The sequence below is a fragment of the Macaca thibetana genome, chromosome 14 (assembly GCF_024542745.1).
Source record: "Macaca thibetana thibetana isolate TM-01 chromosome 14, ASM2454274v1, whole genome shotgun sequence".
Classification (NCBI taxonomy): Eukaryota; Metazoa; Chordata; class Mammalia; order Primates; family Cercopithecidae; genus Macaca; species Macaca thibetana.
In genome coordinates, this window is record NC_065591.1 from 80,228,448 (window position 1) to 80,242,145 (window position 13,698).

The window sequence follows — 13,698 nt, forward strand, 5'->3', positions numbered from 1 at the left end:
AACAGTAATTTAAAATATTTATTCTAGTGGAGGTTCAGTGTTCCTGGAAACTTTTGGTTCAGGATTCTAAGAATGACTGGAGAAGATGGGTTTAAACATTCTCCTCATAGAACTTATTTACTAACATAATAACCTAAAATTAATAAACAAAGTGAGATGTAATAATTGATTCTAAATTTCAAAATACTGTGAGAGAAAATGTAAATACTAAGCTTTTGCTTAAGGAGATAATTTCATTAATATAATTCTGCCTATCTATTTATTTACCTACCTATCTGCCTAGCTATCATACAAAGTAAATATTTGAAAATTGTTTATGTTCTAAAACTGATAATTCGTGTATAGCATAACCAAAAACTTAGCCAACATTCAGCAGAAATTATAACAGAGGGAAAGCATTCTCTCTGTGGTGTTCAATATCAATTTGCTAAGTTGTCCTTGATAGACAATTCCAAGGTTGCATATGAGTTCAAACCTCAACAGGTTTCCTCCAGGATATATGCTTTAAGTTGTGCGGAACTTGTTAAGCTCCACAAATAACATTGATATAACAAATTTAAGCTTCCTGCTGAATATTAACTGTATATTAAATACTAAATTGCCACTAATAATAGCTACTATTGAGCATTTATCAGGAATGTTGAAATGATAGAAACTTCACAGGTTATTGTAACTCAGTTCTGCATTTAAAGAGGAGCAAGTTGTAGAGAAATCAGAGTGATTTATCCAAAGTCAGTTGGTGACAGGGTAAGAGATCTTGGCTTTTAATTCAATGCTATTTCTATTGCATCTGCTGGTTTTAAATGGCCTTCCATAATTTGATGGAGTCTGATAAGGCTCTTCTGATTTTTAGAAGGTAATTTCCTATACCTGGTTTGTAAATGTCACTTCATCCTCAATTTTATATGAACATATTACCATTCATATCACTTTAGAATAAAAGATACTGAAGGGAAGAATCTGACAGAACAGATAAAATGGTTTTCTTTGTTAAGATCAAACATGTTTTGTATAATAATATATGTATCTACATATGTATATCTTTCATTATGGATTTAATACAATGTCAGAAGCATAGAGCAAATATATTTTTAAATATACCTTGTTTTTCTCTTCCATACATCAAACATCTACTTTATATTCTGCTGTTAGTTTTTCACTAATTTGTGTCCAGGGAATGTATATTTGCTTAAGAATCAGTCAAAGGAAAAAGTTTTTTTTTTTCTGGAAAAATTATGTAATATGCACATACATATACACACAAACACACATATACACAGAGACACACATGTAGATGGACTCGAAAGTCAAATGTCTATATAAATGTGTGTAATAATCTATTTTATCTCTGTGATGTTACCTCTATCAACACAGATAATTATGAAACTATTTCTATAATTTGTATGTCTAGACAAATAATGCATATTTCCTACATTCCTTTTTTTTTTTAAAGTAGTTCTTTATGTAACAGTTGTTTGTAGATGTCTTTGGGGACAACATCTCTGGTTAATTAGTGGTTGGTTTATATTTTCATTTAAATCTATAGTCCACTGCTGACTTTGTAAACCCCATAATTCCAATGTATAGATCATCCAGTATTCAAGATTAATGAGTATCATGGCTCTTTTCATCTTAGAAAACACTATTAAGACAACATTCTAAACATTTGAGGGGAATAATCTTAAAATCATATTACAGTTTTTTTAATGTTTTTTGAAAAGTAACTGGCTTCACAAACACCAAGTACAACATGATTTAGACAACTGAGAAACAGGCAAGTATATTTTGAAGTGCTAAAATAAAACATATTTATACAAGTACAAAGCAAAACAATGCTGATAAAAATGTTAAACTTTATGAAAAAAAATCATTTGCAATTCACATCAAAATAATTTAACATTCTCTATTATTTTAATAGTACAAGCTGCCACAACAGAGAAAGAACAGATACACGCACACAATTTTAAAACCAAATCAGTTATAAGTGCAGAAAAAAGTAAGTACAAGCACTTTTAGCCCACACAAATCTTTTAGGATTGGCACCATCTTTCTAAAACATCTATAATCTATATAGATTTCTAATTACAACACCATCAGCAGCTGCCATTGATTTCTAGAAATACACACAATATACATAGTATATTTGTTCACATTGGGAAGATCAGTGAAATTCAACCAACTATTTTATACATGCCTCATTCTTCAATAGACAGTAGAGACTCTCCCAGGCCTCAGACCCTCTTCAAAGTGAATTCTGATTTATCTTTATGCTTTCACTGATCTGTATTTTTTCACAGTATAAAATTGTAAATGGTAACTATAGAGATTCTGACAGCTTGAGGGTTATTAATAAGCTGTTGCTAAATGTGAACTCATATAATACCTTTGAAGTCTCCAAAACATGTACATTTTACTGGGAGACTAGCATAGGAAATGCTTTTGTTTTTTTGTTATTCTTAAAAAGAGCATTTAATTCCTGGCTTGGAAGTCACAGAACTGCAGCAGAGCCATTATACAATTCATTTACAGTCAGAAATAGCTCCTAGTCTTCCTGATCACTTGCTGGTAACAGCAGTAGTTTGGGAAAGATAGTTACTTTCAAGGATTAGCACATTTGGGGATTTGCTTTTTTTCCTTGCTTCAGTCAAATCTGTTATAATTTTTCTTTCCATACTCCCTTTCTGTTCCCCATCCCTAGCCCGGAAAGACGGTTCTTCCCAATGCAGATATGTTCTTCTTAGGCTGTCCCCACTCCTTTCCCAAAATAGAAGGACGAATGGACTGATTAGATTAGTCAGTATAACTTGGTTAAACCACATCTTCTTCTTTCCATCCTGGGACATATCTCTCCTTTAGGGTCACTTTGCTGAGCCTTAGCATATCCCCTTCCTTTTAGTCATGCTGGTCCCGACTGAATTATCACTGGGCACCAGGAACAGATTGTTTTGAAGGAAATTCAATGAGAATGTACCCAAATGAATTGTGAAGTTCATATCCTATAGCCCTAGAATGAATATTCAGTTCTCTTTGTACTGTAGAGTTATTACTTGGAACCTGGTATTAGAATTGGCAAAGAGACAGAGTTAGCATCATTCCAAAATAAAAGATCTCAATAATGCATTACTAATAATCTGATGTCCAATATACAATGTAGTCAATGAAGTGGCAAAAGTTGTAGAAATACAGAGAAAAATATATCTTGTTTTCTTCTAATTGGATAAATCATTTTTATTATTACAGTTGATTATGATAGCATGTGGAATTATCAGATGGCAATTTACTTGCATTAAATTTAATTTCAAATGAAGTTTTTTTTATAAGGTAGTGTACTTTTTAAGAGCCATGTTACTAAAACATAGAAAATGAATTTGACCATGAACAAAGTTTAAACATGTTCTTCTATTGGACTAGAGTGAAACGTATTGTACTTGAGAATAAAATGAAAATCAACATAAGGATTTTATGAAACAAATTTTAAAATGTAGAGCATATCGAGAAAGGTTTTTAATACCTAAGAGTCAAGATAGGAATCCTCAGGTGAATGCCATCGTGTTTATGAGGATCCAAAGGGTATTAATACTTCAAAAGATTTCCATTTGTTTTTCAGGTAGAGGCAGACATTTGCTTTTAATGAAACCATGAAACTTAGCTGGATTTCACTTACATTTTAAAAGCCTCGTTATAATATTTGGGATCAGGGTGCTGTGATGATGTTATTTTCAAATCTAGCATGGGAGGTTCGATTTCTTGTAAATTAATACTTTAGTACATGAATGTTAGCTTTTAATGTTTTGTATTGGGAGGTTTGACTTAAAGTTGCAAGTAAGAACAAATAGCAGAAAAGAAAACTCAAGCACAATATTTATTAGAATTTTTTAAAGTGAAGAATGATAAATTATGCCAATGGACTGACTTCTATTTCTCAGTTTAGTTTCTTTTAAGTAGATGTGAAATAAAAAAAAATTACTTACCAAAATAAGGATATTGAGCTAAAAGAAAAAGTTTTATTTATTTTTCTCTCTGCCAAAATATACTACTGCCTCACAGCATGTATTTTTCATAAGGCTATCTTAAGTATAAGGCTGGGTCAACTGAACTTTGAATTTATAGGATACCTCCTCTTATTACTATCCTTATTTAAAAATCAAAACATTTGGTACCTGAGGATAGCTGTAATGGGAGGAAGAAAGAGATGACAGTGGATTCAGGTCTTGAACTATGAATTCTACCTATTTGAGACTATCAAAGCACACTTGTTTCTATTATACCTCTAAATCTCTTTTCTGCAGTTTTAAAAAGTGACAGTATGAAGTGCACAAAATAATATGAATCATTATTTTAAAAAAGAAAATAAGAATTGCTTTGCCTCTTTTTGGAATGGCTAAGAAAGACTGTGTGGTTAATATTCATTAAGGTTCCTCTTTTTTAGTATTTTGTATTGCTTTGAAAAATCTACATTTGTCATAGTTCATAGCTGCCCTGTTTAAGCAGCCAAGAATAGTTAAAATCACTGCTCACTGGCATAACTAAATCTCCACTAAGCTGACTTGACACAGTTTAAAATTTTCAGTGTATTAAGATTGTGTTAATCCTTTCAACAACAGTCTCTCAAATCGTGACAATGTCTTCATGGGGTCTATGGACCACTCTTCCAGTGGTGGGACTCAAAAAGAACAAAGGAGCTCTTTGTGCATCAGGTTCTCAAAATAAAGGAATGAAGAAGCCCCAATACATATTTTAATATTTTAGTTGGCAATGCAAACGGAACAGCATTCCTAAAGAGGAGTGGCCATGTTTCTTGAAAGAGATAGCCAGGCTGGAGCTCAAGAATGATTATAAAGAGAATTTCCAGCTACAATGCACCCCAGTGAGGGAATTACAAAACAGTATTCCAGAAAATATTTTTTTGCTACTCCAGTATTGATTGGCAACATGGTGAAATAGTCAAGAAATCTTCCACTGGTTTTCTTGGTTAATGGAGGTGAATCTGAAATAAGTAGGTGGAATCCCCGATGCAGGCTTTTGGAAGAGTATTTCACAACCCAATTGGAGAGGAAAATCTCTGGTAGAAGCCCTACGTAGTACATTAGCGCAGCACTCACTATCCAGTCGTGTGTTATGCATGGGACACATTCACAACGCCTCAGTAAATACTGGACCCAAGTTACTGCTTTTCAAGGTCTTTACAGGAAAGAAAAAACAAAAAGAAAGAAAAAAGAAAGAGAAAAGTTGATGTTTTGGTCCCAGATTTTGAGTTTGTTAGAAAATGTACATTCATGTTTGGTGAATCAAAGACTCTTCTGGGAAAAGAATTAAAGTAAACAAATAAAACTTTTTACAGTTGCTTATTAACTATGCTCTTCACCCTCTGTTACGCTGTTTCACACGCACTGCTTTCCTAGAGCAAAGCACTTGGTATGGAACTGTTTGAACAGACGCCTTGTCAGCCCTCAAAGATATCAGCCGTGTTTCTTAAAAGCCCATGTTTTCTAAGGCCACTAGAAGAAAATCTGCCAAAAGATTTGTCGTCGGTGTCTTCGTCGGTTGTCGTGAGATAGCACTATGGATCTCGTGTTTCCATCAAGGGGTGCACTTGGCATCTTCCCCCTGGGCCGTAACCAGGCGACTATGCTTGCCACTGTGTGTGTGAACACGGGGAGCTCTGCTCCGCACGCGCAGGCCGGTGCGCTTTCCAGGGACATTCACAACGACGAGGAGCTCTGAGTGTAATCTCTTATGATAAGAGTGTCATATTTGGGAGACGACGGGATACAGAGGGCCGACTCCGACACTGGCGAGTTGGGGGTTGTGCTCCCCGAGTCCACCGAGTCTCTGAAGGGGGACGGCGGGGTGAGAGCCACCAACTCCTCCAGGTCTGGCTTGGCGGCCGCAGCCTCGGGCCCCGCTGCCGGGCTCTCCCGGGCCGCGTCCCCAGCCGCCTGAGCCCCCGCCGCGGGCTGCGCGCCGCCCGTGACCTCGATGGCTGGCAGAGGCTGGATTTCGGCGAAGGTCGTCATGGTTGTGGGCAGCTGGATCTCTTTGGGGATCAGGTACGACGAGCAGAGCGGGGCGCCCACGCCGGGGCTGGGGGCCGCGGTGGACAGCATCATGGAGTTGAGCTCGCTGATGTTGGCCGTGAAGCGGGTGACCACACTGCTGATCTGCTCCATGAGGGAGCCCTGCGACGAGCTGCTGCGCGCAGCGGGCTCCGAATGCAGCGACGGCACGTCGTCGTCCGTGCGGCTGGCCGAACCCGCGCGGTGGCTCAGCGTGCTGATGGGCGATGGTGAGCGCGGCTGCGTGGGCGCCGGGAAGTGCTCCTCGGTCTCGGCCACATCATACAGCCCCTTGGGGCTGGCGTCTGGGGGCTCGGGCCCGCCGGGGCCGGCGCCTGCGCAGCCCGCACCGCCCGTGGCCCCCATCCCCCCCGCGCTCCCGCCTGCGCCAGCGCCAGCGCCCAGGCCGCGGCTCTCCGTGCTCTTGGGGAAGGGCTTGATGACTGCCGTTTGGTTGGGATTTTCTTTCTTGTTGATGTGGATGGACAGGCGCTGCCACAGGTGCTGCCCCCGGCTGCTCTTCTCGTTCTGGGCCCACGTAACAGATTTTCCATTGGAGCTGAGGAGAGAAGGGAGAGGAAAGGTGACTCAGCGAGGTGTCCAAGGGGCTTGGATGCCGCTTCCCCAATGGTGGTTGCTCATGGGCCCCGAACTGGGGAGGACTTTTCTCATTCTTTCAGGAAACACAGCGTCAAAAAGACATCACGGAAAGAGACCTTGGAAGTGGCTTTCATTTGCTCGTTTTGAGTTAAAGGCTGCTTTCTGTATCAGGCCTTCAGTTTATCATTATCATGAAAATGTGTCAAAGGGGATGCTTGTCCCCTTTGGATGAAGGAGTGTTTATTAGGATTTTGCGGGAGTTCTGAGCCCACCTGTGAGTGCAGCAGCACACAGATGCAAGGGCTTGCAATGTCCCGGCTGTGTGCAGAAGTGCCTGGTATAGGAGAGGGGCTTCCTAGAGTTAGTGACCTCAAAGGGAAACATTACCACTAGGACCCAAACTCACCAACAATCATCGGAGAGGAGGGAAGGGGTAAGAGAGTCAGGGATTACAAGGAGGTAGACAGTGGTTCCAGTTCAGCCTTTATTCTGGAGGTTGGTGTATATATAACTAGGGTTTCCTGTCTGAACCCCTAATTTTGAACATAGTTTTACTTAGGTTGCCTTACCTGCTGGGAAATAAAAATTTAATGAACACACGTTTCTAATGAGAACTTCTTTACTTCATAGAAATTCACCTTACAAATTTATTTTGAGTTCTATACTTGAATAACAGTTCAATGAGAGTGCTGTATAATGCCTTCGGCACTTAGCAGAGCGATCTCCAATTAGGATCCTAGTGAATATTGTGGGACTGACAAGTTTTTTAAAGGCCTTTCTCCTTCTTTCACCTTTGTGCTTCCACACAAAGGGTCTGAAAGCCACACTCAAGATCTGATTGGTACCTCAGCTTCAGTGCCCTAGTACTCTCCTTACCACTAAAAGCTGACACAGTAGCTTCTGAAGCTGCAGACCTTGATTCAGGAACTTTACAAAGGTCAGAGAATGTGGCCTGACACTCAATAATTTATTTTTTAGTTTTTATTTTTTAGACGGAGTTTTGCTCTTGTTGCCCAGGCTGAAGTGCAGTGGCACCATCTCAGCTCACTGCAACCTTGGCCTCCTGGATTCAAGCGAATCTCCTGCCTCAGCCTCCCAAGTAGCAGGGATTATAGGCATGCACCACCATGCCCAGCTAATTTTGTATTTTCAGTAGAGACCGGGTTTCATCATGTTGGTAAGACTGTTCTAGAACTCCTGACCTCAAGTGATCAACCTGCTTTGGCCTCCTAAAGTGATGGGATTACAGTCGTGAGCCACTGCGCCTGGTCAGGAATGTTATATGAGGAGATTCTGGTGTAGTTTCCCATCACAAAGTAATCCAAGATCTCTGTTACTAGGGGGTCTGGTATTGTCAGTCAAGACAGCTCTGTTCTAGGGGCTGTGACCAACAGAAAGCCTTGAGCAGCCTGACAACAAAAGAAGTTGAAGACTGCAGTTTTATCATCATAGCCTATGCTTATTAAACTAAATTCTGCATAAGACTCACCTATGGCATTTGTCAAAGATATAAGATGTGACCCCAGGAGAGTCTGATTGTCTGGATTGGCTTCCACGGACCTATGCTTTTGACAAGCACTCTGTTCTTCTGCTCCCGAAGTATTTCTGAAGCACTTTGTTTCTCAGATTCTTTCAGAAACTGAGAAACTCTGGCAGAACGCCATCCTTTTTTTCTAGATCCCCATCGCTCCCCTTGGTCCCCCTTACTGGAGGGCTGGCTTGCCTTTGAGGGGCCGGGGCCTGTACCTCATTTGGAATCCACCAGCCTTGAGGCTACCTGACTGGCCCTGCAGGATCTACTCTGTCTGAGAAACCCACTCCCTTGGTAACAGTCTGACATTTCTGCAGCTCCTTTAATGACATGCTTTTTGCCTGTTTCCACACTGCTTCCCATTTCTTTATCTGTTCCTTTCTACTTCATGGTCTTTCTTTCTCCGCTCTTTCCTGTGAAATTTCTTTCCATGTAATTTATCCAACGTATTGTAGTCTCATGTCCTTCAGAATCTAGGAATATGAGCTACTTCCATCCTACCCTGCCCTTCCTGGAAAAGATAAATGAATCATTTCCAGGTTTGGAGGTTGCTGTGCATCCACAGTAGCAGAGGGGGCATTGCCGAACAGTTGGCGTTCCTTTCTAGTAGTTTCGGGGTTTATTATTCAATTTTGCATTAGCCTGACTTGCGTGTATTACATTTCTTTTTCCCAGGTGTCTACTAACTTCTGGAACATGGCAGAGAAGAAATGGGCCAGTTTATTTACAGGATTTGATTGGGAGGATGGTTGCCAACTACACCCTTTCTCCTAACAGAAGGATAAGAAACAGGTGTTTCGAAAGGTACAATTATTCTTCCAGGTCACTAAGTCCCCTTTTAATACAAAGCATGGGCTTGAAATCAGAAGACTAGCTGGATTTATTCCACCAACTTTTACCCTAGGGACACTCTTGCTCCTAGTACAGAGAGGTTTTGCAAACACTAGCTTTTAAAAGGTTTTTTTTTTTCTCTCTCTCTCGAATGCCTTTAGTTGAACATGATGGAACATAACTTTGGGTGTTAGCAGTAACAGTCTTTGGAATCACCTGTAGCTATGACCCAAAACATGACAACATGTTGCAAAACCTCTAGGTGAGTGTGTGATGAGGGAACCATCCTAATTAACCAATTCTGTACAAAGTATTGACATCTTTTTCCTGGCCGTGCCTTTGCTTACAGTGCCCATGGCCATAAGGGAGAAAGAGCACCAGACCATCTGAATAACAGTGAAAGTGGACACAGGAAACACCAGACAACCAGAGAAATGGAGTCCAAATGTGAGTACTTCATTTCATTCTTTTGAACATGAAAGATTTTTTTTTCTCTGAAGTAAATGAGAATTCTTAAGAAACAAACAAACAAAAACTCCCTACTCATGACATTATTGTGTTTCTTAGTAGAATGTACATTCCGTGAAGACACAGATCTTATCTATCTTGTTCAGTGACACTCAGCATGATCTTAATAAGCATTTGATGGATGAATAGGATTTTTTAGTTAACAGGGCCACTGTGGGGTGTCTTGGAAGCTGCAATAGAATAGAGATCCTAAAATCCGGTTCTTATTCTGGTTCTGCCATCCTGGATATTTGGAAAGGAATAATCTTTTTAAGCCTCAGTGAGAAGCAGACAGTGTCTCATTTAGTTAAGGTTGTTTTGAGATGAAGTGAGACAATGTAGGTGAAAAAAGCTGGTAAAGAGAAGGTGTCTAAGGATGTTCAGTTTTTGTATTTTATGTGAATACAACATTTCAGAAAATAAAAGGTATACTCAATGCCATTTTGAACCCTGGTTTAAGGAACAGAGAATTCAGTGCAAAATAAAATATTCGGTAAGCCATAAAACCTTTCAGGTTCTTTTTCTTTTACCTGACCAACTGTAATAAATACTGGAGTTCCATGATCCGTGGCCTCTTTTCACACCCTAACTGTCTCCGTGGGTGATCACCTCTACCCCATTAAATTCCAAATTAACCTTCTTCCTCAAATGCTTTTGCATTGTGCTACATCCTCTCTTCCTTTTTGCTTAAGCGTATCCTCTTGTTTTCTTATTTTATTTTACCTTAATTGTCTTGTCTTAAAGAAAGCTTTCCTGACCTTGCTAGGCTAGATTCCTATGGTCCCTGCATTCAGGCATATAATAACTCTTTGCTATATGTCTATCTCACCTGCTTGGTGGGACATTATGAAGGCACAGAGAGAGGGTTTGTTCTTTCCTATATGCCCAGTAGTACCCATGCATTGTTTAGAACATGATAAGTGCTCAGTAATATTCTTGGGCCAATACTTGAGTAGATAAAATACAATTCATTTTTAAAATTTATACTGAATTGTTTTTCTGTTAGAATTAAGTTTTTAAAATAATTCAATGTTAATGAAACTATTTTGCCTTATGGATCTATTTTTACTTCTTATATACCTCCCTTTAATCAATAGTACTCAATATCTACACATTTAAAATTTTCATTAAATATGAAAATACAAAGCTTGATATCTGCCATGAAAATCACAAAATAATTACTTCTTTAGAACTCATATCTGTCTTAGTGAAATTGCTCAGTGGTGAAATCTTATCAAGGCAGTAGTGACAGTGGAAAAGAGAAAGGACCCAGATTCTCAGTCTAGGATCTGACTCAGAATGATGTTGAGCAATTCACTTGCCACCTTTGAGCTTCTTTCTTTATTGGAAAAAAAAAAAAAAAAGAATAGAAAGAAAGAAACTGCCCACCTTGCATGATGTCTGGGAAAAAACAAAAGGATAATACATATGAGGGTACTTTATAGAGCATAGCCCTTCTGCAAATGCGAGGGGTTATTCATTAACATTAAATCTTCTATTTGGTTGAACTAAGATGATGTATTTATCGTTTAGGCTGAGATTTTTTTTCAGCATCCATATTATACGTTTGTCCTTAGGGACTGAAGTAAGAAAAATGAAAGGAAACTTTTCTTTACCCGTTTATGGCACGTCACCTTCCCTCACTGAATATTTTAGACATTAGAAAAGAAGAGGGAAAGAAGAATGGAGGAGAAAGGGACAAGATGAAATGATCTGCCACATCTGAGGAGGGGGCCAAAAGTAACTTCTCGCTCTCTTCCAGGCACCATTGAACCCTTTTGCAATATATAATATGATGTCATCTAATGTTCTCTCTGTTATAATTATTTGTTCTTTATTTCTGAAAAACAAAAAGCACATCAAAAATGTTATTTCAGGATTAAGTTTTTTGTTTATTTGTTTCATTCGTTTTTGTTTACATTTTGGGTCTGCCAAAATGGCACTTTCTATCTTTATTCTCAGAGGTTTATTTTTCCTCTTTTTCCCTTCCATATCAGACACTTAGCAAATTTATTCATTTTCAAGAAGGCTCTGAATGTCATGTCAGTGACCTCACCCAGTTTTCTATTCCTCTGCTCAAATCTGCAGATATTACAGTATTCTGCCATGGCACACCATCATTAGGAAGCAAACATTAATAAGGGGACAAAAGAGTTTGACCATCAAAAAAGTCTATGGAATTTATAATTCAATACAGGAATACAATGTTAATGTATTCACAAGTGTGACAAAAATGAGGATGGAAAGGAATGTACTGATATGAAAACTACTGTGGAAAAAAAGACTTTTGGGTTTTTCTTATCAGGATTAGAAGAATTCAGAGAAAAAGTTGTTCACTAAGGAAAGAAGTTTCAAGGAAGGATTTGCAAATAAAGTGGGTATTAATGAGGCCTTAAAGTTTGGGGATGTTAAAATAGCATGGATAAGTGAATCTCAATTAATACATGTATTGCATATATGGAAAGGAAAGTAATTCTACATGCCTAATCCCATGAAACTCCTCCAACAGCCCTAAGTGACGTGGATTTTCACCTCTCTCTTAAGTAGCAGTGGTTGCATGTTTCCAGGATAATTCCTCCAGATAATCTCTCTTACCAGGCATTTAATCCCTAATAAATTCCTGGTGGGAGGAGAATCACTCAATCCTCTCTTAACTAGTCTTTGGTTTAACAGCAACAGGAAGCCTTTTCAGAAGCTACATGTTCTTTCACGGTGGGTTATTGAAGTGCTTAATGGTACTAGTACAGTTGCTACTTCCCCTGAGTCCTCCTAAAGAACAAGCACCTTAACAAAGGAGAATATGACACGGGAGCTTGTGCCAAGCATTGGAATTGTGTTGAGCCATCACAGATATTTCCTTCTCAAATCGAACTATTTATTTTGATCCGCAATTCTGTTACCTGGACTCAGCCTCAAAACTAAACTACTCTAACTGGTATTAGTTGGTAAAGCCATACAAAATTATAGCTAGATAGGAGGAATGATCTCTGGTGTTCTACAGCACTGTAGGGTAAATATAGTTAACTGTGATTTATTGTATATTTTCAAGAAGCTAGAAGAAAGGATTTTGAATGTTCACAACACAAAGAAATGATAAATGTTTGTGGTGATCACTATGCTAATTACCCTGATTTTGTTATTACACTTGGGATACATGTAAGGAAACATTCCGTATCCTATAAATGTGTACAATTATTAAGTGTCAACTAAAAAAATTAAAAATCCCACTAAACTGCTCTTCATTCTGACATTTAAGTTCTAGGTCTTAGCTGAGATGCTTTAACAAAGATTAGAAAGAATTTTAGATTTTTGTACTTTTCTTTCAAAACAGGAAACAATTTTTCCAACAATTACTAGAAAGCTCAATTATAATCTAGTAAATAGAGAACAAAACCAGACACAGCTGTTTTGTGTCTAGAAGCTGCTGCAGTCAGGAAGACTTTGTGGAGGAATTCAGCTTCATTTAAACCTTGAATAAAACATGGAATTGGGATTGGTGGCAAAGAGGAGGAGAATCCTGGAATGATAATAGTTTCCATTTTAACAGAACTTTTCAGCTCACAAGGTGTTTTCACCTATGTCATCATATTTTACCTTCATAACAGCTGTCTAGGGTAGCGTTTATCAAATAGTATTTTTAATTACTTATTTACAAGTCTGTTCCCACACTAAACCTGGAGCATTCCAAGGGCAGATGCTACATGTATCTCCTGTGCTTAATATGGTGTATGGTACAGAGTAGTGCAGAGGAGTGTTAGTGAAATAAAATGAACTATATGATCTTGAATGTTTGAGACAGACAGGTATTATTAACCTTCACTGTAGATATGAGAAAGGAGGCTTATGGAACTTAACTAAGTTGCCCAAGTCAAAGTAAATGGCAGGACAGTACCCCAAATCAGACGCCAAATCCAGAGTCATTCCCATTGTCTCTGTGCTGAGTGCCAAGATACACACGTGAACCAAGGGGCTAACAAGACATACCCTTGTGGAGCATCCAAGAAGGCAATGCCCCAGTTTTTGCCCATAAAATAACCTGATAAATTCTAAAGCTCTGCATCAACATTGATGAGATAAATCCTGAGGGACTGTAAGATAAAAGTTGTCCCAGGATGTTTAGAATGGTTTCTGGGAAAATAATTTCTGTTTAGGCAAAAGATTCCTTTCTGTCAT

At 38.8% G+C, this 13,698-nt stretch overlaps 1 protein-coding gene across 4 annotated transcripts in view; it reads right to left on the reverse strand.

The window, feature by feature from the left end:
- Positions 1 to 1,687: 1,687 nt before the first annotated feature.
- GRM5 (glutamate metabotropic receptor 5) overlaps positions 1,688 to 13,698 on the reverse strand; it is a 573,672-nt gene continuing 561,661 nt past the window's right edge. For all 4 annotated transcript variants that reach the window (XM_050755524.1, XM_050755521.1, XM_050755522.1 and 1 more), the window contains one exon: positions 1,688 to 6,615. In XM_050755524.1, coding sequence (XP_050611481.1) covers positions 5,703 to 6,615 — 913 coding nt within the window. In that variant the 3' untranslated portion in view covers positions 1,688 to 5,702. The remainder of the gene's footprint in view (positions 6,616 to 13,698) is intronic.